Consider the following 21,230-nt stretch of genomic DNA (forward strand, 5'->3'; position numbering starts at 1 on the left):
TGGAAAGAAAACTGGCATGTTAAATATGCAACACTGAATGACCTGAGCTAATGCTTTGGAGTAAAGCTGATGGTGCTTGGGACCTTTCCTTTCCACCCTCCCCCCAGGAGTAACTAAAAATTTCCCTGGCAACTTTGAAGTGTATGCATATCCAGGTGCATTCACATATAGCCAGGCATATGCTTAGATGCCTCGAGGGGCTTGTGTTTGAGCAGCCTACTCAATGGACTTTCATCAAGCATTTTATATGCAAGAGAGCTGTCTATCTGCATAGATGGGGGCACTTAGATCTACTGTTTGCTGTAGCTCCGTATTTGCTGAGAGGTTCAGCATTAGACAGGCTTGGTCCAGCCAGTGACAAACTAGCCCAGACAGTTGACCTAAGGTGCAAAATACAGTTATGAAGGGTTTTTTCCTGGCTCTGGATACATGTTCTCCATTATTTAGATATGACTGCTAAGCCTTTTATACCTTAGGACCTGACTCATGACACACCATAAGTATCCTCATCTAGTCCCCATGAGGTAGATAGCTCTTACTCGCACCACCCCCTTACATGGATGGTTGTATCTGAGCTAACCAAAACCCCAGGCACTTTCCCTTTCAGCAAAGGGATGTCAGAAGGGACACAACAGCTTTGGATGGTTTTGACAAAGATGAAGGTAGCACACTGGAGTTCTTTATACAGTGAGGGGACAGGGCAAAGGAAAACCAAGTAGTTTTGGTTTGTTTGCTTGCTATGAAGATGATCCTTATGTTCCTGCAAGATGGGGTTGGAAAGAAAACATTAGGAAGTTCTGCTTAGCAAGAATGCATGAAACATCTTTTGTACTCCCATTTTACCTTATATGAGCAGATACACTTCTGAAAAAAGGCTATTTTAATATTAGCAGCCACCTTGAAATAGAAATCCCCTCATCTAATTCCTTTCTTGCTAACTCTGCTCTGAGAAATCTTCTTTCATTGGAAAAACTCCCCCAGAGCTATTTCCAAGGAAGAATAACATAGAAACATGTCATTTTCCTTTAGATTAGCTTTTTAATTATAGCACATGCCATCTATGATGTCCGCCGGCTTGCTGTCTGTATTTACTACAGTCCTGTAGGGTGGTTCATGGAAAGAAGAGAACTAGATTAATGCCGATTTAAAGCTTGGACTTGTACACCTCTCCTAGAGAAAGACCTGTGATAGTGTAGAATTTATCTAACACTGCAAGAGTTGGTCAGTTCTTTGTCAGCATGAGCCTCACGTTCTGTGAGGGTATAGAAAAGATAAAGCCTGTAAATGCAACATGTTTTAAGGACTGATGGACAGATTACATTCTTACTGTGGAAATCCTTCTCAGTTAGGTCCATTGCCTCTTTCAAAGGAGATTCTGCCACAATCTGGAGGTGCTCAACTTTGAGATATACTCCTTTGTATTTTGGTTTTTCCACCTAGAAGTAATATTTTTTTCTTCTGCTTTGTTGATTCAGATTCCCCTGGAGAGCTTACAGAGACTGTCCTTGAGTGTGCAAAGCCTACCAATTTAATAGGTCCTCAGTCTCAGCTGGAGCCTCTAGGCATTATTGCAATACCAAAAAAGTTACTATGTGAATGGGTTTTAACCACACTAAAACCCTTGTTCACCCTCTAGAGAGATTTAAGTATATTAAGAATATATCTGACATTACAGATACAGTCTGAAGACTGCTGCTAATACATTTCTATTGCATGCATGGTCTGCCCTTGAGGGAAGGCACTGGCTATGTAGGCTATGTACGCTCCTAAGTCAGGAATGCAGCCCACATTTAAGCTTTCTGACATTGCCAGAAGTGGTGTAGTTGGCTGAAGCAGTTAAGGAAGATTTATGCAGGAGAAGAGGCTTCAGCAGCGTACCAAACCCATTATTAGCTTTTGACACTAAGCTGTGTTTTGGATCTGCTTTTAAATGCAAAGGAAAAGCAGAAAAACGGAGAAGAGGTTAGAATGACCCGGTCTGGCTTTGAGTTATGCTTATATGACCAGATGCACCTCAGCTCCTGTCTTTGCTCTTCTCTTCTTCCTCCGCAGTCCCCAAAACTGTCAAAAACAGACTCCAAGTTTCACTCCAGAATAACTGTCCCTTTTCAATCTACTCTCATTTTGGAGCCAACGTTATACTGTTCATGCTTGCACGTGGCAGCAATTTTCTTAATTCTACAAGACTGCTAATAAGATTTATAGGTATTTCTTAGTGCAGATACCAAAGTAAAAACCAACCACCAAACAAAAAAAGAAAAAACACGCAAGAGTTCCACTTCTCACTTTACAAGGTATGTGTCTGACCTTCTGGCTCATTTGCCACTGTTAAAGATATACGTGGCAGTGTGTTCTTGCTACTTTGTCCTAGAAAGTCCCAAAATGCCCACAACACTTTCAGAATTGTCTACGGTGAGGATCATCAGGTATACAGCAGCACTGACAGCTGACCACAGACTGTCTGAGAATCACATGCATCTAACTCTTCCTGCATTTACTCCTGGGAATTATGGAAGAAAAATGAATGGGTGCCCTAGCATGTTAGCCAAACTGCAACATCATTTTTCCTGCTGGTAGCAATTATTTGCTTGCATATAGATACTATATCAAATCAGGATGAATATGCCTATATACGACAGATGAATAGCCCACCTGAAAGGCAAAGGTCTCAGGCGTATCCCAGATAGAAGAACACCAAATATAGGCTTGTGGCACCTGAGGCATCTGAACAGGTACTGGCTGGTGAACAAACCCCCTTCAAGGTGCTCATTCCTGCCTCAGTTTGGCAAAACTATTTGTGCATGAGCAGGACTACAGAAAGGGAATTCAAGAAGCCTGACCATCTCCAATTGCAAGAGCAACAAAGAAATGGTAGAGTACTTGCCCATGGTTATGGGCTTTTCTTCGAGTCAAGGTATACACCTTTGTATTGTGAGCACTTGAGCTACAGATATTTTTTGGCCTTAGTAGCCATGGGCTGCTTTCAGTCTGTATTTTTCTTAACTATCCTAGATCTGAGCACTCCACACAACCCTCAGCCTCGCAGCTGAGTTCACAGCCTCCTTGTGAGCTTGCTGTTTTGTCCCCAGTTTGGGCTCATGACATGCTTCTACAGTTCCTATTACAACTCTTACCTAAAAAAAGCAAGGCCACAAAAAGAAAATAAGGAAGAGAATTGCATGCATATAGCAGTTTGTTTTGCAACAGACACATTTCTATCACCACTGCCTGCGGAAGAGGTCTGTGGTGTTGGAGGAAAAAGCTGTATTCTGCACAAATGCTTCAAGCGCAAGTGCTAAAGTAGTAGGAGGTACATCTATGACAATGTGTGACTGCTGAGTCTCTGCAGTCCATTTTGTATTCAGGAGCTTGTAACATTGAAACTTTCTTGCATCTTTCCTCAAGTATCTAATCATTTCTCAAGCTTTGATGAAAAGCTCCTCAATTTAGTATGGGAGGTCAACTCCCCCATCAAGTTCCACCCTGATGGGCATCAGGTCCTGATACCGCCTCACCCAAAGAGGTTCGCTTATAGCAGATGGGACCCAAATGAGCTATGGAAATACCCCTAACACCTGAGGCCAGGACACGTTTCAGAGATCAAGATGTATTAGTAGCAGAAGTATTTCTATTACATGTTTCTGCAGAGCAGCTTTTATCAAGCACTTCATAGCTACCATGAAAAACCTACGTTAAACATGTGACAAGCATGGGACATCTCTTCTAGAGAAGCTTACCAATAATTGCAGTTCCAGATGCTCATTCAGTCCATATGCTCATTCACTATCCCTCCCCACCCCTTCCCCTTTTCTGTGGAATGTCAAAAGCTGACAAAATAGACTATATGCCTTGCACTACACTTTTATGGTCTTGCACACCCCCCAAGGGTGCCGCAAAGACAAAGATGCTTGTGATACAAGCTTCTGTAGCGTTTGATAGTTAGTCGCTGCAGTCTCCAGCCTGACAGTTACTGGAGCCTTAAATAGCGTCTCTTCAGCTAAAATAGGTCCAAAGCAAGGGAAAGGAAAGCCATATTGAGCAGCACACAAAGTCACAGGGCTATCAGAGCAAAAAGGCAATGAAGAAAGGAAAGGCAGCAGCACCAGCAACATAGGCAGGGCTTTGGCCAAGGGGAGAAGTACTTGGGGCTGCAGTCTCAATAGGCTTGAACGGGAAGGAGAGGAGGCTGCAAGACAGGCCACGTGCCTCCAATGCAAACACACAAGTTCAGCAGTCAACCCTCAGCAGAGCTATAACAACCCTCCTGCTTTGATGCCTTCATTCAAGTCTCTCTAGAGTCACGTTTTGCAAGAGATGCAGCTCAAGAGAGAAATGGGCTAATTTTACCAGTGTAGGCAGAACGTGGCAGCTAGTGGGAGGCTGGGGGGGAGAAATCAGTGCTGCACAGATGTCTGGAAGCTTGTCTTGCTACAAACTGGCACAAGAAAGCAGGTTTTATAGGTAGATTAAACATGTGACTTTTTCATGCTCTATATCTGGAATGTAGATCATCCTGCCTCTTATTTTATGAGGCACTGTCTTTAGTTGTGCTTTACTGCAGGGAGGAGAGCTCTCATCCGCTTGGTATCTCCTGACAGTTGAAGGTGCACAGCCAAATGCTTAACAGCAGCAAGACCTGCGTTACGGCTTGAGGCTGATCATCCTGTCCAACTCCATAATATTTTGTGAAACCATTCACCCAAGCAGAGCCAATGCCAGGCTGGAGCATGAGTCAAGACTTGGGCATGCTAGCACATGTACAGTTTTGTCCCATGTAGAGTATTCTTGAACAGCATATTTCAAAAACGGTGTACTCCCTTCCACTTCAGAAGGGCCTTTTCCTCCACCTAGCCAGGATAAAAGTGGTTTTACACCAATAGCTCTTTAAATTTATTTATAGGGAAGTAACAGGTGGAAGGCGTCCAAGAACAAGGATGATTTGACAGTGGGGAGTCAACTATTTACCAGATCTAAGAGGAGGCAAGAGAAGGAGATCCAGAACTTGCCAGACTCGTTGATGAAAAAGACAGCATAATAGTCCAAGTTACTCATTTTATTGTCCCTCCCCCTTAAGCGTTACCTAGCATATATATGTCATCTCTGAGTGCCAAATGTAACAGAATATGTAGCTTTTTTCTTGTATTATAAATTTGTTGGAACTTGTTTCTCTCTCATTCCAGGGGTGGGAGAATTACAGCCTGTAGTTCTTTCTTTGGTATGGTCTTCAGAGATACGGCCTAGCCTCAAGGGACACACAACAGAGCCTTTGTATTTCTGATGCAGTGATTAACTTAAGGCAGTTAACAATACTTCTGCTCAGTGTATCTTGCAGGAAACCGATAGGTCACAGACTCTGGCTGGAAGACCACGCTAGAAATGCTTAGGAGCAAGGCACTTAGCTAGAAGTGAGGACACAGAGCAACTGGAGATGGTGTTGCCAGCAGAAAAGCATGGAAACTGCCAGTTAAGATTTTCTATTTAAGCTCTAGCAAATGAATATAGCAGACAGTAACACAGCATATACGTCACCGCATCAGATAGCGACTCCATTTTACTTTTAGAGGGGATGTTGTTTTCTGCTGCCTTTTTTGCCTCCGTAGGAAATGAAGGCTCCAAGATCATTACAGAGCTAGAAATAGCAGGTTGTTAAAATCCAACTGAAAGAGGCAATCAAGAGAAAGAGAGACTTGTTGTGCAGATGGGGGTGCAGCAGGCATCCCAGCTTTGCTCTGCTCAGAGCCAGATGTTTTAAATTGGTTTGTAGCAGAGAAGTTAAAGGACAGCATTCAGGATCAACAGGATAAGCAACATTATACTCTATTTTTCTTCGCCTACTTGCTTTTTCAGGACTTTAGACCTTTTAAAGACTGACAGACAAGTGCTCAGTGAGAAATGAGGCTATCCTAGGTTTGACATCTAAGGTTACTCTATGGAAGCTGCAGAGTAGTCTGCAATGGCAAGGAAGCAAAGTCACGTGCCAAAAAAACTACACACACCATACAAAGCTTCACTATTTTTGTCTAGTGTGTTCCATTTTTCCTCTTGCATAGCCTGAGAAACCTGTAGCCCATGTGTCAGTACACTTCTTGCTAGTTGGTGTCACCTACACCCAAGAGACCCATGAAGAAGAACAAGGAGAGTAGAAGATCACAAGGGAACGCAGAATACTTGCAGTACCCCAAGAAAATGCCAAACCTTTATATGCCACTTTGGTAGTCAAAAAGTCATCGGTATAGCCTCCAAGGGAAGTCAGAGTTGTTAGTAGGCATGGGGGTAACAAGACTCCTAGTGCAGTGTTTTGAAGAAGACAGAGCTTAGCGCTCACCTGGCTGCTTTATGTGCGAGAGGAGCACTGGCAAACTAACATGGGGTCTAACACAGTGGAAATAGGGCAGGATAATAAAGTAGATTCAAGGTAGCATTAACTTTCAGGCACATGGTAATTAACTTAAGGCAGTTAAAAAACTTCTGCTTGGGGTATCTTGTGGGAAACGGATAGATCACAGACTCTTAGCTGTTGGGACAAGCTGGCCAGGAAACATATGTTGCACAAGGGCTCCTGCAAGGAGCAAGATAATACTTGCGGCCACAAGCAAGCATGCTGTATCATGCATCTTAGTCACTCCTGCATGAGACCCAAGGCCTTTCTGAAGGAGGCTGCTGCAAGGTTCCAAGCCAGGCCTTGGTTTTCAGTCAGCTGCAACAAGCTCACACCATTTAGCCTGCCATTCTCCTTGAATCATAAGGAGGCATCTGCCTCTGTATGCCTCCTTCTTTGCCAGATTTTCACCAACCTGTAAGGCTTAATCATCTGCCCTGAAAGCATTCCCTCCTTCAGGGAATGACCATGGTACCGCTGCAAAGACATCCCCCACCTTCACCTATCAAGGCAGGCTCACCTGACCACAGACAGCTGGTAGAGCCTGGAAACATAGAGACTGCTGAACTTTCCTTTAGCTTGCTCTAAGGAGAGCACACAAAGGCCTCCTGGCTTTTGCTGGCTTTTATACTCAGCCATTTGTTGCAACTGGGGGCAGCTGGGAGGCCACACTGTGCGCCTGACGTCTTAAAGAAGCACTATCCCGCAGCACACACTTTTTTGTGCACTTTCTCCTCCAGGCAAGCTGGGATTTTTCCACTGCTTCCCATAACCCATGAATGCAAAATCAAACCTGCTTGCCAGTTAAAGAGCCACATACAATCAAACTCCATATTCGCTTTGCATTCAGCCATAGGAGCAAAAGGGCAAGACCTGAACTGCAAATCTCTAGTGAAGGCATGGAGCTACATGCAAAAATAGCATCCCTCCGTTAGCTACCCTGTGCATAGCTAAAATAGGTGCGTGTTATGCTTTGTCTTTTCGGCGTGTGGGTTGGCGTTTTTGCCACCAAGGTCGCAGCCGCGGGACCGTCTCTCTGCGGCAGCCTGGCAGAAGGCAGAGCTCGTTCCTGCGTGCTGGCGCGTCATCGTTTGTGTTAGGAGTGGCTAAAAGCTGGAGTTGAAGCGGGGATGTAAAAGTGAGAGGTTCTCTGCCTCTCTTCACCCAGGCGATCCTAAGTGCTTTTACCAACACAATTTAGCAAAGTAAAAGTTGGCTGCGAAGGAAAGTGACCCTTAATGAGACAAGCTGTGCCTTCTCCTGACTTAGTTCCTGCAGCCTTTGCACAAATAAACTATTTCATTAAAACAAATGAGGCTCTTTGACGAGAGCGATGTGACCCTTTTAACTTTTCTCAGAAGATCAATTTTTTCATATCTTATGGTAATTGCCTGACATGATAGAGAACTCTCTTGTTCCCCTGCTGCATCTAAAGCTGGCTTATCTTTCTGGGTTTCACGGTACAGCATAGAGGCAAGGGACAAGGCAATTACTTTACGGGAAAAAAATTATGAAAAAATATTAACTGATTTATATAATTATTAATACAAAATAAATTAGTTTTACTTCTTCAAAGTGTCTATTACATGTGTGCTTGTGTGCCTCACTGAGGTAACCTTTCAATAAGTGCTACTGCGCTGGGAAGTGAGACTGAGGCCTGGGATGCCACCATTTGATGCAGTGCCACAAAAGCAAAATGCTGTGCTGCCGTCATCCTTCGGAGGATGTTAGCCCTCGACCAAATATCAAAACACTGCTAATGCTACCTGAAGAGCATTCCAGGAGATCCTTAGGGGTAATTTACCTACGTTCTTTATTGTAAACCTCACTTAAATTCATTAGTTCCTGCTGCTTGTTCCTGATAATCCGTGTGAATGTGGCTGTGATGTCATTTACAATGAGAGGATTAAGACTGACCTCAGGTGGGAAAGAAGCAGCATCAATAGCGGGTAAAGTCTTAAGAAATCGTTTTCAGAAACCCTGTAAGAAATAGGCAGAGTAGGAACGGAAATGCAGACGATGTGGCATACCTACCAGGAATCGGTGCAGGGTCATTCAAAGGAAAAAAAAGCAAGGCAGTGAAATGTATCCCTAGCTTTGTAAAAACCTTTAAAATCTGTTTGCAGCCTTCTGATTCTGGATCACTTGGCCTGATGAGGCAAGACCATTCTCATTCACAGGTTCATTTACGGTCAAAAGATTTAACTGTAGGATTCTGACTTGGAAAATAGCCTATGTACAATCCGGTCTGCTGTGAAATTGGCTTTACCTTGGCACAGTGAGCAATCTAATGCAATTGCCTGTCTAGGGTGACCAGTGTCCACTGCCCAATTATCCAGATATTTATCACAACTTTTTAAACATCTTGGGATGTGCACATCAAGATTGCTCGTATTGTGGGGTTTTTATAGACCATATGGCATAGTTTGTTGGACAGGACCATGGAAATTTCCTACTTACAGAGGAGCATAAATTTAGAAGGCATGTCAGGCTCATGGAGAAGGATTTCTCTTCATGGGTGTGGATAGCTTTCCTCAGCCGGAAAGCTCTCCAAGTGAGCAGCTGCACATATTTGATCACGGTTTTTCCAAGAGCAGCGGCAGCACTGACTATTGTGTTGATAATAACCAGCTCCGGTTGCCCTGCTGTCATCTGAGGGTGCTGCAGTAACCCTGCTCAGTGAAGGCAGGGGGGAGAAAGTCTTCCTCACCGTTATTTCTTAACCTGCCTTTTTTTTGTGCAGTTAGCCCAGTGTCCTTGCGTGGAAAATCTGATTGCAGAAGGTTTTCCTTAGCTCAGCCCTTGGCAGCGGGATAGCTGCCTTCACCCTCATGTGCTTGGGACGGTCCCACCGAGGCAGAGCCGAGGTGGCCCGTGCTGGGGCAGAGCTGGTGGCGCCACGTTTGCGGCACGGTTTTCCCACCAGCGACGGCAAGGCCCGAGCACGCTGCCAAAAGGACCGGCAAGCATCTCGGGTCAAGTGGCTTCGGCATTTTGGGTTGGGAAAAATGTCATATCAGCGCTGGGCTGGCTTCCGTGTTGCCGTGGATGAATATTTGAAGTGCCGCTATGCGGGAGGCAGATGTGTGTCGCGTGCGGAAATTGAGGAGTGCCTCATGGCCCAGATACCACCAGACCCTAATTCTCAGAGAAGACTCAGTTGCATCTCATTATAGCGCAGGCCTTGGGGAGAGCCAGCACCTCGGGCGGCTGGAAGAAGGATCGGCCGGGATAAGGCAACAGCAATGACTATGTAGGTCAGCACGGCTTCATTTTGCTCTGCGTGTTTGGATATGCTAGTGTATTTTAAAAGGCTGGAAAACCTGTTTAAAATTAAGTGGTACTAAAACAGTCATCTTGATGTAGCTCTGAAATTCTAGGCTTTACAAAACCGTTGCACTGGCCGCAGCGCTTACTTCCATCACATGTTTCCACTGCTTTGGTTATGATTCAGAGAAGCAGTGAGGGAGCTCTTAACTAGACCATGGCATGGCTATTTAATTCCCATCCAAGGACTGCACCGGGCAGGTCCTGAGAACAGCAGCATCTGTGCCACGGCTGAGACACATAAACAGATAAAAGTGGGTGGTTCTAGCCAATAAAAAGGTATACTGAGACTTTGTCCCTTACCAGCAATATCATCCCGATGTTGTGCGGCTCCAGCGAATGGGTGTGGAAATGGACTGCTGTTTTGTTTTGTTTAGTTTTTTTAAGAGGCATGAAGCAGTTGTAATTTCTGTTGGTTTTTTTCTTATTTTTACCTCCACCCCTGGAAGTGTGTGGGTACCCGTTGCAGCTGAGCACCACCCGATCTATGTTCACAGTAAGAAAAATTAGTTTGTATTTAACCCACAAGCTTCAAAAGCTGTCGAGCAGAGCTTCATTTCACAGCTCTGCTCTCCACAAAGCCCTGTTCCCCTGGGCTGCTCATACCCCACGGTTACGACATTATGCCATTTGGAAACCAAATGTCAGCTGCAGCTTACAAAAAGAGAGAGTAAATAGCTTGGCACCTACTACCTAAAACAGTGAAAAATGAACAGGCGTTGCTGCACTGGACTCGGGTTTTGTGGCTGTCGCCAACAGCTCCTTTTTGCAAAGAGTACCAGGGGGAATTGGCCAGGGTACGGTGGTTGGCCACCGATCCAAGGTGTCCCTCCTCTCCCATCTCCCCTCCTTTCTTTTCACTCTCCCTCCTTTAATAATCCCTCCTCATCTCCCCTCCAAACCCATAGCGTTGCTTGCTGAAATGTGGTTGTGGACTCCCTAATTCCACTTTCCGAAATGGTTTTCTCCTTTATGAGTGTGAATAGAAATGCCACATGACACCCCCTATCCATGCATTATCGCTGCTGCTTAATGCACACACCACACACGAGAGGACTCTCACTGCTCCAGCAGGTTAAACCGTGACAAGCGCAAAAAAGCTGCAGCGTGCCAAAAGGTACATTAGCATTAACCACCTGGGAAGGGTACACTTCTCCAAGGATTATGAGTCTTTGCATGTTTTATTGCAGCTGTGAAGATGTTTTGCTAAGATAAATGGTTTCAGGACATTTCCTAGGTTTTACAAAACTGTTGCATTAGCCGCAGCGTTTACTTCCATCACAGATTTCCATGTGGCTGTTTCAGCCGTTTCCCTAGTGCTGCCGCAGTCTATGAAATCTGAGCTGAGCGCTTCAAAATCCGCTCCGAGTAATACCCACCTTTCCTGCTGGGTGTGATGTCTTGAGAAACTGTGTAACAGCCTATTTCACATGTTTGGTGAGGAACTGCAGTGGGTGGCAGCAGGTGGAAAACAGAGCCCAGATCCTGCATGGAGCACGAGGGCTGCTCACCCCGTTGCTGTATTGACGGGAGTCATTCAGGTCAGCTTGGCACTCAGTCGCTTCCCACCAGGCAATGCACAAATGCAAAGTGTGTTTACATTGCCTGGCAAGTATTTCGAATTAATTGCCATCTCGAAAGGCTGTTGTAATGGTGAGAGATGAAAAAAACAAAGCAAAAGCCAGCAGCCCCTTCATGACATTGAAGGAGATTGGAGGAGATGGGAGAAACCGAGCACGTTCCTAGGAAGCAGTTGCTCGTGGCTGTGACATGCACAATGCTGGTAGAAAAACCAGCGCTCTCTAAATGCAGACATCAGTATATGAAGTTTTCTTATTGCTAAGCATTTTCAGGAAAAATGACAAGTGTCTATAGTGGGTAGCGCTCTGTTTCATGTTGAAACACCTCTTCCCCTCAAAGTCAGCGTTACTCAATTGATAAAATTTGTGTTATGTCTTCACTTACGCCAATACCTCCTTGAAGTGTTGGAAAATCAGAGCAAGCTAACTTCAGTGTGATCTACTAGATCTCCAGTGCTGCTGAGCGTGTGTCGTGGTTTACAGGGAGGGTCTTCTACTATGGCCAAGTCCCTAAGGGAAAGCAACCACTTCACTTAAAAGAACATGCCAAGCACAACAGTCTACTTTTATTTTTTGCTAATAGGCTCTCTTAACATCTTACTATCTAAGAACAGAACAGGAGATTTGGGGAAAAAAATTAACTGGGCTGCAGACTATTCAACTTTGCCATGAAAAGCCCCCCTCCCTCCCCCCCCCCCCCAAATGCTTAAGTAACTGTGTTAGGACAACTGAACTTTGCCTTTTGCTCAGTTGTTCATAATCTGGTCATAGTTTCTGTGCCACAGTAAGCAAGTTTGCTGTTCAGCTAATTATTGCCAAGTCTACCAGCACTCTGATCTTCAGGGCTCACTGGGGAAACTGGTCTGAAGTCTGAATTCGTAATTTCTGTCTACTTGCCTGAAGGCAGAAAGTCACGCCTCGCATAGTGGTGATGGGTGGAACTAGCAGCAACAGCCAGAAGCAGGAGAATCATAGCGCCCGGGGTGGGTTCACTCCCACTGATGAGCTAGTCAACCCCTTGGCAAAGGTGTTCAACGTTGTTTGTGCCCTCAAACCACATAGAAAAGCCTGGGTAAAGCCGGTCATCCCAGTACATGGAACCAGAGCTCTCCCAAAGCGGAAGTGGCTTTTCAGGAGGAGCAGTCACCGTGCCAGCGGTTGCTATGCTTAGCGCAGCAGCATAGTTACTAGGTCAAATGTTTTTTTTTCCTTCAGAAAGCCTGATGCTGAAAGTGTAGTTATGACTGTCTTTCCACAGCCAGGTTAAGCCACCAACACCCCCAAAAGAGATGATTTCTGATCCCATGCCACTTGTTCCTATGCTTGCTCTGCACAAGCATCAAGAAGCAGGTCCAGGTGAAAACAATTTGGCCAAAAAAACCCCCTTTAACATAGGTTAGTTCCCAATCCAGTCAGCAGTACAGCCAAATCAAGGGCACTGCGGGCACAAAACTTGAGAATAAGTAGGTGGGAACAACCTCATTCAGTGCTACCAGTATTCCTTTGAAGTACTTCTACTAATCAGTGTCAGAGCCAAGACATCATTTTCAATATGCTTTAATGTTGTTGTCACCATTTATGGATCTACAGCCAGGACTACATTATGCTTGCACGTTGTAATTAGGGATGCTAAATACAATTAAATATTCATCAAATTATTTATTGAATAGCGCATCGCATATCCTTAAATAATGCATTCAAGCATCTGTATAGCTGATTTAATAATGTTCGGTGACCATGTGCACATGTTAACTGCTGAGCACTTTGCATCACGCTGTGAATACTGTGAAAGTAAATGGGTTTTCTTCTTCTGAAATAGTACGAGAGCACAGGCAGTTCTTCCCCATGCCAGTTTTAAAATATGCTCACCAAGATACTGTTCTAATATATGCTAATAATGCATAAGACATCTGTCAAGAGCGAGGACATTTCCTCATGTTTTTGTGGGTCACGTCTTTTGTTGGTTTTCAATGAATGCAGCCATAGTTGTGTGTTCATAGCAATGATTCCAGAAATGTGGCTTCAATTTACAGTGCAGTTTACCCGAGTTTGGGATGGTCTGCAGCTATGTTGGTTTATTGTGTCCGCACAGAGATTTCTCCTTATTGCCTAACATAAAGCGTTTAAAAAATCCCTTCAAAATTCAGCTATTGCTCATTTAATGCACAGGCTATTACTTATAGGAAAAAGTTAAATTTTCATTAAGGCTTGTTCTGGGGAATCTTCCTCCCTGCTTGGTATATACCATCATTCAGCCATGCTCAGGATCACTTAACTTCCAAATAGCCCGCACTGTGCGTGGCCTCAGGCCTGGGCAGGCAGGTGAACTCTGTAACTTCCTCAGAAAGAAAGCGTTACGGGGCTGAACTTCATTTTTAGGTCTTAAAGTTGCTTAAGAGCAAGGCTATTTTTACTTTCAGTAACATACTTGTATAGCTATATTCTGACCTGTGGTTGCAGCCAGCATGTTTTTACAGAGTTAATAAAAAGTCTCATAAACTCTTATCCTAAACAGTGAGTCTTGAAAGTCTTTATTCTGAAAGTGTTTTGGGTCCTGATATAACTGTCTGTGCTCAGGGAAATTGCATTACACCACAAAATCTGCAATCTAGACCAGATTTCATCATTCTCTCATGTTAAAAGCAGTTTCTGAGGAATAATAAAATGTTGAAGAAGAAACACGCATGGCTTTCTGTGGTGAGCCATGATGACAGAAAAAGGGACATGGAATGAGAAGTTGGAATTTTTGCTGTTAAATTTCAAATAGCTGGAGCTCCAAAATCCAGGGCCATACTTGTTTTTCTGAACTCCCTACACCAGAAGCTTTTGATCAGCAGGCATGCATGCTACCTGAGCCTTAGTCCTTGCCCCACTTCTTCCGTTGAATTGTTTTCACAAAGATAGAAACCTAACAGTCTTTCTTTGATGAACGTGTGCTGCTTCACCCTGGTTTCGCAATAGGATATAGTATCTTCTTTTTTCTTCTAAGCTATATAAAGTTTAGGAAATCTTGTGAGTGGCACGTGAAGTGGTACAGCTCTTCAAGGCACATGAAGACCAGCAATCACGGTAAGGCATTAACAGACACAGAATCCCCATGAAGTTGGAAAAAATTACTTTCAATTCAGTAGGAGGGTGCCCTATTCAAATCCATACACATCAATTAGTAACAATTTAACATTAGATCCCACTCTCCCCAAAAAGAACAGAGTACTCAAGTCAGGATAATTATGTTGTGATGAAATACGTATCATACTTGGTAAAAATATGTCATTATGTAGATAAGGAAATCCACAGATCTTACTGTTAACTATGAATTTTCTGAGCCTGAGGGTGGTTTTTTGTTTTTTTGGTATATTATATGATGGCCGAATGCAGTGCCACTTGGGACCAAAACTATGTTCAGAGATTTGGATGCTGATGCAGCATCTTCTCATTTTAAAAAGATACAACAGGAATGAATTGACTTATACAACTGCTTTAGGCAGCTGAACAGGCTAAAGACTAAACATGAGCTGACTCCCTTGAAGAGGTCAAAAAATTATTTTAATAAATGGTTATATTAGAGCATCTTCTTCTCTAGACAAACCTTGTGCATTGATCTTAAATGCTTTAGTAAGGCTACTGCTCGGTGGATGCAGTAATTCCTTTTTGGCTTGGTGAAAACATTTCCAAATTAGAGCTGCCTTTCTTTCAGTAGTGAATACGCCTATAATTCTTGCTAAACCATCGTTACTCTATTTGCTCTTTCATCAGGGAACACAGTACAAGTCTTCTGTAACTTTAACTATTGGGAAAAAAAAAAAGTTTTGCAGTTGATCTTTATCTCACTGTTTTCTTTTGCCCTTTCTTCCTTTCCTTTTACAACTAGCTTTTTTCCTTAACTGGCAACTTCAAGGGCTTATCACATGGCCCGTAATTCAGTACCCTTCTTAAAAACAGTTTAGCCTGAGGTTTAAAGTAGTAAATTGGTTCTTGAGGAATTAACTTTGAGAACGTCAAAGAAAAAGTAATGAATTAAGCAAAGCGCAGAGTAGATGACACTGTGCCTTGCAGGTGGATTTAATGGAGATATATGTATTACAGTGATATTGTATTTAATTGGTCTTCTGCTAATCACCACAGTAAAATAATCCGCATCACCATCAAGAGCAAGCAAGAAGAAAACCCAGGAGCGAGAAACTGCATGAGGGGTTTTGGATTTGTGTCGTATTAAGAAACCTTCTCTTTGAGATGTTTGCAGAGGCCCCTGGTAAACACACCAAAAATCAGTGAAACAAAGCTGCTTATAAAATTAAGGTTTAATCCATTTGGCAACAAAGGGGTCGAGCGGCAGGAAAAAAAAAAAAACACTCAAGCCTGCAAACGACTTTCTTCTCACACTACCAGGTTCCTCTTCCGAGGATTTTCCCCACCAGTTTGTAGGCTGCAACTGTTTTTCTAGTGTAAAATTTAACTTGAAAAAGAAAAAGGGTAAGCCACCAACTGAAAGAAAACATTTATTGAATCAAAGTCAATACTTTCCTTTTAATATCTACAAGCCAACACTGAACTGACTTTATTCAAGAATGAACACAATGTACAAAAAAAGTATGTCTGTTATAAAAATATGTCAAATTTTTTTCTGGCTATTAAGCTGAAGACATTTTGACAAAGGCAAGATAGTTTCAGCAAGCAAATTTCAGCCGCAGTAACCGATGACAAAGTTAAAATCATTTTGTAATAATCATAGTATATTTAAGACTCATTTGATAAAGTGGCATTGGAAATGCTGACCCCTAAAAAAAAAAAAGTCACTGCCTTGCCATGTGTTTATGCACCCCAGACAACTGAACATCCTGATCTTGTGTCGTCACGAATCAGTACCTTTATCGGTGAAGGCTCCCCAAGCTAACTGGAACCATGCAAGCGGATAACTGACACCTGCCACTCAAATACAACTTTGGGAAGGCCAGCTACCTCCATGGCTATTGTATTTGGCGCACTGGTTGTGAACTGGGAGACGAGAGTAAGTAGGTTCGTACATGTTTAAATCAACCTGATAGCTGTTGCACTGTGAAATCAGGGAAAGGATGGGAAGAAAAGAATCATTCATGACAGCAATCTATATTTATAAACACATGTGTTTATGTGTCATATTGAATCTGATTAAGCTCGGTTGTCCTTATCTGATAGGATGATGTTTTTCCCCCCCACATTAAAACTCAATCAAGATTCAAACCATTGACTTGTTTCAAACCACCAACGAGGAAGAAAAAAAGAGAAGGACCATTTACAGACATAATCTGAAAACAGTGCAATATTAAAATACAATTTTCACAACGTGTGAAAGAGAAACATGCTTTGGAACCTGAGCAAAAGGCTTTTTACTGACAGTAAAAAGTCACCCTGTATGTTGTTTTCACTGGCATCTGTTCTGCCAGATGAGTATGTTGCTCTGAGCAACTTCCATGGCCCCTAAATATTTAGTACACAGGAACTGCCAACTACTTAGAGAGGTCTACTAAACTTCAGCTAATATTGCAGGCAGTTTGACATGCTGCTACTGGGAATGACCGTACAGCCTAAAATTAAAAAAAAAAAAAAAAAGGAAAAAGAAGCAGCCAAACATGATGCTTTTCTTGTTTTAAATAGACTAAAGCGCTTCCACAACACGCAGATACGGTACTACACTGGTTTACAGTCTCGAGGTCAGCTCTTTCAAAATAAATATACTGAACATTTACAACAAATGCCTTATGAATTCAAGCTCTCTCTTTATTATTTCAAGACCAGTTGGATAAAAACTAAAATAAAGACATAACTCTGAAGCAGCTAAGTTACAAGTCCTCTTTCAGAAACAGGCATGACTTGGTGCCACAGCTAAATTTTTCACCAGCAACAGTATCATCAGTCCGCAGTAAGCAATTTTTTTTCTGGCACCGAATGGGCCACCATACAAAGCAACTTCACAAAGCATGCGGTCATCTACTCTGCTGATTTTGTAGGAAACAATTGTTTGTGCTTGCAGGTCCCAGACCTTTCAAAAATGGATACGAACAATGAGCGATTAAAAGTATTAATGGAAACTCACTCAATTCTAAATTACTTGAGTGGAGGAAAAGATTTAAAGAATAAAGAACAACAGAATGCTGTGCATTAGTATTTGTGAGAGGGATGAGGGAAGCTACGGTTGATGCCTTAATTCGCCTTAAATCAAAAAAGTAAAAAAAAAAAATTTAAAAAAGAGACAAAGAAAAAGCTAAAAACAATCCTAAACAGCTCTACGTCCATAGTGCTGGTAGAGGCCAATGCGTGCATGCCACCGAAAGGCACGGTAGGACCAATCTGATAAATGGCATCATCAGAGCAGAACAGCAACTTTTCACTGGAGTAATCACAACGGGTGAACAACGAGCCATCACTTCTCTCTTGTCATGAACACAGAAAGCAGTCACCAAGGCAAAAGAAGGGCACACAGGAAAGAAGATACAGGAACTCACATAAACCTGGAACACAGAAAACACACGTTAAGCTGACTTTTGAATGCTTTGGCAGTGACCATTTTCCTACCATAACATAATCGTTCATCCATTTAACATCACACGTATGGTTAATTAAATGGATGGAACTGTTGCAGAAATGGCATTTCACAAAGTTCTCCTGAAATCTGGAATGCACTTAACTTCACTTGCAAAGATTCGCCTACAGTAATATCTTGGGTATAAAAATAGGCTTAAAGGACAGACTGTTGCAGTCAGGACTGAATTATTAATCTCTTGTTCATGACAAAGTAAAATCAGCATGCTCACATGATACCAAGCCTTCTACTCAGAAACGCATTTTCACATGGTGCATCGTAAGGACGCAGCTATTTATAGGCAGCCGATTATGACATGCGGCAGGATGTTCTTCCTTATTACTCTACCAGTGCCTAAAAAGCAAGAGCGGAATACTTACTGGAAAGGTTTCCCCAAGGTTATCCTGCCTTTGTATCTACAAGCTGCATCTGAACGTTTGCAGACATGCCACCTCCGTAGCCCCCCTTGGACTGCATTTGGTTCTGAATGGAGCTCACCTGGAGACAACGAGGGAAAAGGCATCAGAGAAAATTAGGAAGGCAGCTACAAGTGAAGCGTACCATATTCTTGCCTGAGGTTTTGGTGTTTGGCCTGGTTTGGCTTTCCAGCAGTCTTTCTCCATTAAAGCTTTTGCATTACTTTCGCATGAGGACATCGGCAGAGCTGGCCGCCTGCTGGAAGCGTCAGCCCTGCCGGCAGCTCAGCAGGAGAGCGGGAGGGACTGGTGCTGATGCAGAAGTTTTCTCCTCTCCCAAAGAAAACTGGCTGATTCAGGCTTTCACTGCGCTGCTTGATTACTCAAGAAAATTAATCAGATCTCTTGCTGGCTTCCAGTTCCACTCCATCTGACAAGCTGTAATTTAGTTGGTTATATGGGAACCGTTCTTTGCCAAGCATGATAAAGCAGTGAAGTTAACATCACCGTTACGTTAAAAATATAATAGACAATTTCAGAAGTGTCTGCATAGTATCTGCACTGTATGGTTAGTTTTGGACCATTTAAAACAAAAGAGTTTTCTAAACCAAAAAGGAGCCTTCAGGATGTGGAAGTCTGTGGGTTGTTTGGTTTTTTAGGTGTTTGTTCTCCTTAATTGTTACCACTCCTTTAATCAGCAGGGCACTTATTTTTAAAACCATACTCAACCTATCAACTTCTCTGGAAATAATTTATTTGAAGTTATTTTTAGGCTGACGCAAACAAATCCATAAAGAACACCCCCTCACACACAAACACCACTCTGGCTTTCATTGCTTTTGTCAATAAAAAAAGAAGAGAATACATAGTTTTCTTTTGTGCTTGTGCTGCATGAGTCAAAATAATCATCTCCTAGGGCCTGCAGGAAGACAACTCCAATGTGAAAGTTTTGACTTTTTCCTATTTACACCCAAGAGCATACATAACAAGTACACAATGAACGTGGACATATGTGTTTAAAGCTTCAGCTTCTGAAATTGGACTTGCTGCAAGAAACCTATGTCTGCAAGGCCCTGCTGAAAATTATTTCAGGTATGCTCTTCACAGACACCTCTAAACACGACTAAAAAGCTACGTTAAAGCAGTGACGGAGATATGTCTCCAAGTAGCTTGCAGGATATTTTTGCTTTTCTGCAAAGACGAAACTCAGTTCACTCTTTTAAACAAACCTCCACAGGAAAGCAACCCCCCACTCCCTGCTGCAAATGAATCAGCACAGCTCCTTCCTGCACGCCCTGTCTCAAATCGATGTGAAAAGATCCTGTTTTAGGGCCTTTGCCTTTGACAGCACAACACATTGCAGTGCCGTGCAATGAGCCTTTTTATGTACTTGCACAGCACAAGGTAAAGCCATCTTCCAGCCTGGTGCTTTGCTCAGGTAAGTAATTTAGCTGTGGTAAAGCAAGGTGATGTTGACGTTTCTCTCCAGGGAGACCCTGTTCAGAGCCAGTGCTCTAGCAGGCCTGACACCAGAGACCACAAAAGCAGTAAGACAAGGCAGAGGCAAAGGGCAACCCCATTTATGGGGTGGGTTTGCAACCTTTCCCGTTTCACCACGCTAATCATCACAGCATCTTCTGTTCGTCTTTGGCTAACGGCAGTTTGAGTGTGATCAGTTTATTTCAGACAACAGTTAATCTACAGGTAGACAGAAGAACGGCTTCAGGCCAGCGTTCGTATCATCTGAACGAACCCTACCTTTAGCGAAGCAAAGCTAGAGAAACACAGCCCCAGGGCACGTCTGGCTACGCAGCCGCGGCACTGCACTCACCTCCCAGCCTGACAACTACCCCAAGAACAGCGTTATCAACGCAAATGGCAAAATCGGAGAGTAAGTTTTCATGAGTGCTTCTTCTAAAGTGTAAGAGAATCTCCTCAGCACTCCAGTCTCCTATATGCATGTTTGTGTAAGGATGCATCAGTCTAAAATACTGAGACTGTTGCATCTAAAGCCAAACAAACAAACCAACCAACCCTCCAGCAAAATTAAGCTCGACTACAGTAATGGTCTAGTGGCCATTTTGTATATGAACAATTCATGTAGGAGACACATCCAGTGTCAAAAATACTGAAGAAAAAGCAGGTCTAAATCTTGTCCTGAGAAGTAAACACTCCCGAAGCATCCTCCTCTTGAAGCAATCTAAACTACGAGCACAGTGAAGTACAATTTTTTCCCTTCAAAGATATCATTGCCTTCTGATGATACATAACAGCCGTGTTCTTTCCTGCGTTACGTCTAATTCAGATTCTCTAAGGATTCAAGAACTTTGAAAGGGGAAAAAGGGTCGCACCAATTAAAGATCATACAATCTGCTGTGCTGCGGATCTATCGCATTCATTTCTTTCTTTCCGTTTTTTCCTCCCTGCTAGAATTAGAAAATAGCACAGATGGTCCTTGAGAAAGGAAACGAGAAAATCTAAGGCTGGCATACATGAAATCAAAGGATAAACTGAGGAATATGAAGCAGAAAGAGGAAGTGAGAAACTTCACTAGGCAATACAAAGGTAAAAAAGGAGGAAGGTGCTGGGAAGGAGAAGGGAACTGCATGATATTTGCACAGAGGGCTCCTACTGTTTTAATTCTACCTTTGACAAAGTAGCAAGGTTCTCTGTGCAAAAGGCAAACAAAAAGCACAATATTTCAGTAGTCGGAAAATTACTGTCCCTGGAAGCACGAGGATATATAAAGACCAATGCTGATGAAAAAGGCACAGAGCAGACACTGAATGAAGAACCCAGTTTATATGGGAAAAAGCTAAGGAAGTTCCAGGCGGCTCTCCTAAGGCATTCTAAGGAGGTAAAGAGAGGTTGAAAAAGTAGTAAACGTCCATACTATCAAGAAAGTTAGGCAGCAACAAAACACATGGAGATAGGACTGTGATCTTGGACTTTACGCTGTAAAGGATGAA

General features: G+C 43.0%; 1 protein-coding gene across 13 annotated transcripts in view; it reads right to left on the reverse strand.

Annotated features, from left to right (window-relative positions):
• Window positions 1-15,772: 15,772 nt before the first annotated feature.
• Window positions 15,773-21,230, reverse strand: part of LOC104150278 (CDC42 small effector protein 2) — an 86,575-nt gene continuing 81,117 nt past the window's right edge. For all 13 annotated transcript variants that reach the window (XM_068927309.1, XM_068927316.1, XM_068927310.1 and 10 more), the window contains 2 exons: window positions 18,226-18,343; window positions 15,773-17,774 (listed from right to left, as the gene is read on the reverse strand). In XM_068927309.1, coding sequence (XP_068783410.1) covers window positions 18,245-18,343 — 99 coding nt within the window. In that variant the 3' untranslated portion in view covers window positions 15,773-17,774; window positions 18,226-18,244. The remainder of the gene's footprint in view (window positions 17,775-18,225; window positions 18,344-21,230) is intronic.

This window comes from Struthio camelus, chromosome Z (assembly GCF_040807025.1).
Source record: "Struthio camelus isolate bStrCam1 chromosome Z, bStrCam1.hap1, whole genome shotgun sequence".
NCBI classification, from domain to species: Eukaryota; Metazoa; Chordata; class Aves; order Struthioniformes; family Struthionidae; genus Struthio; species Struthio camelus.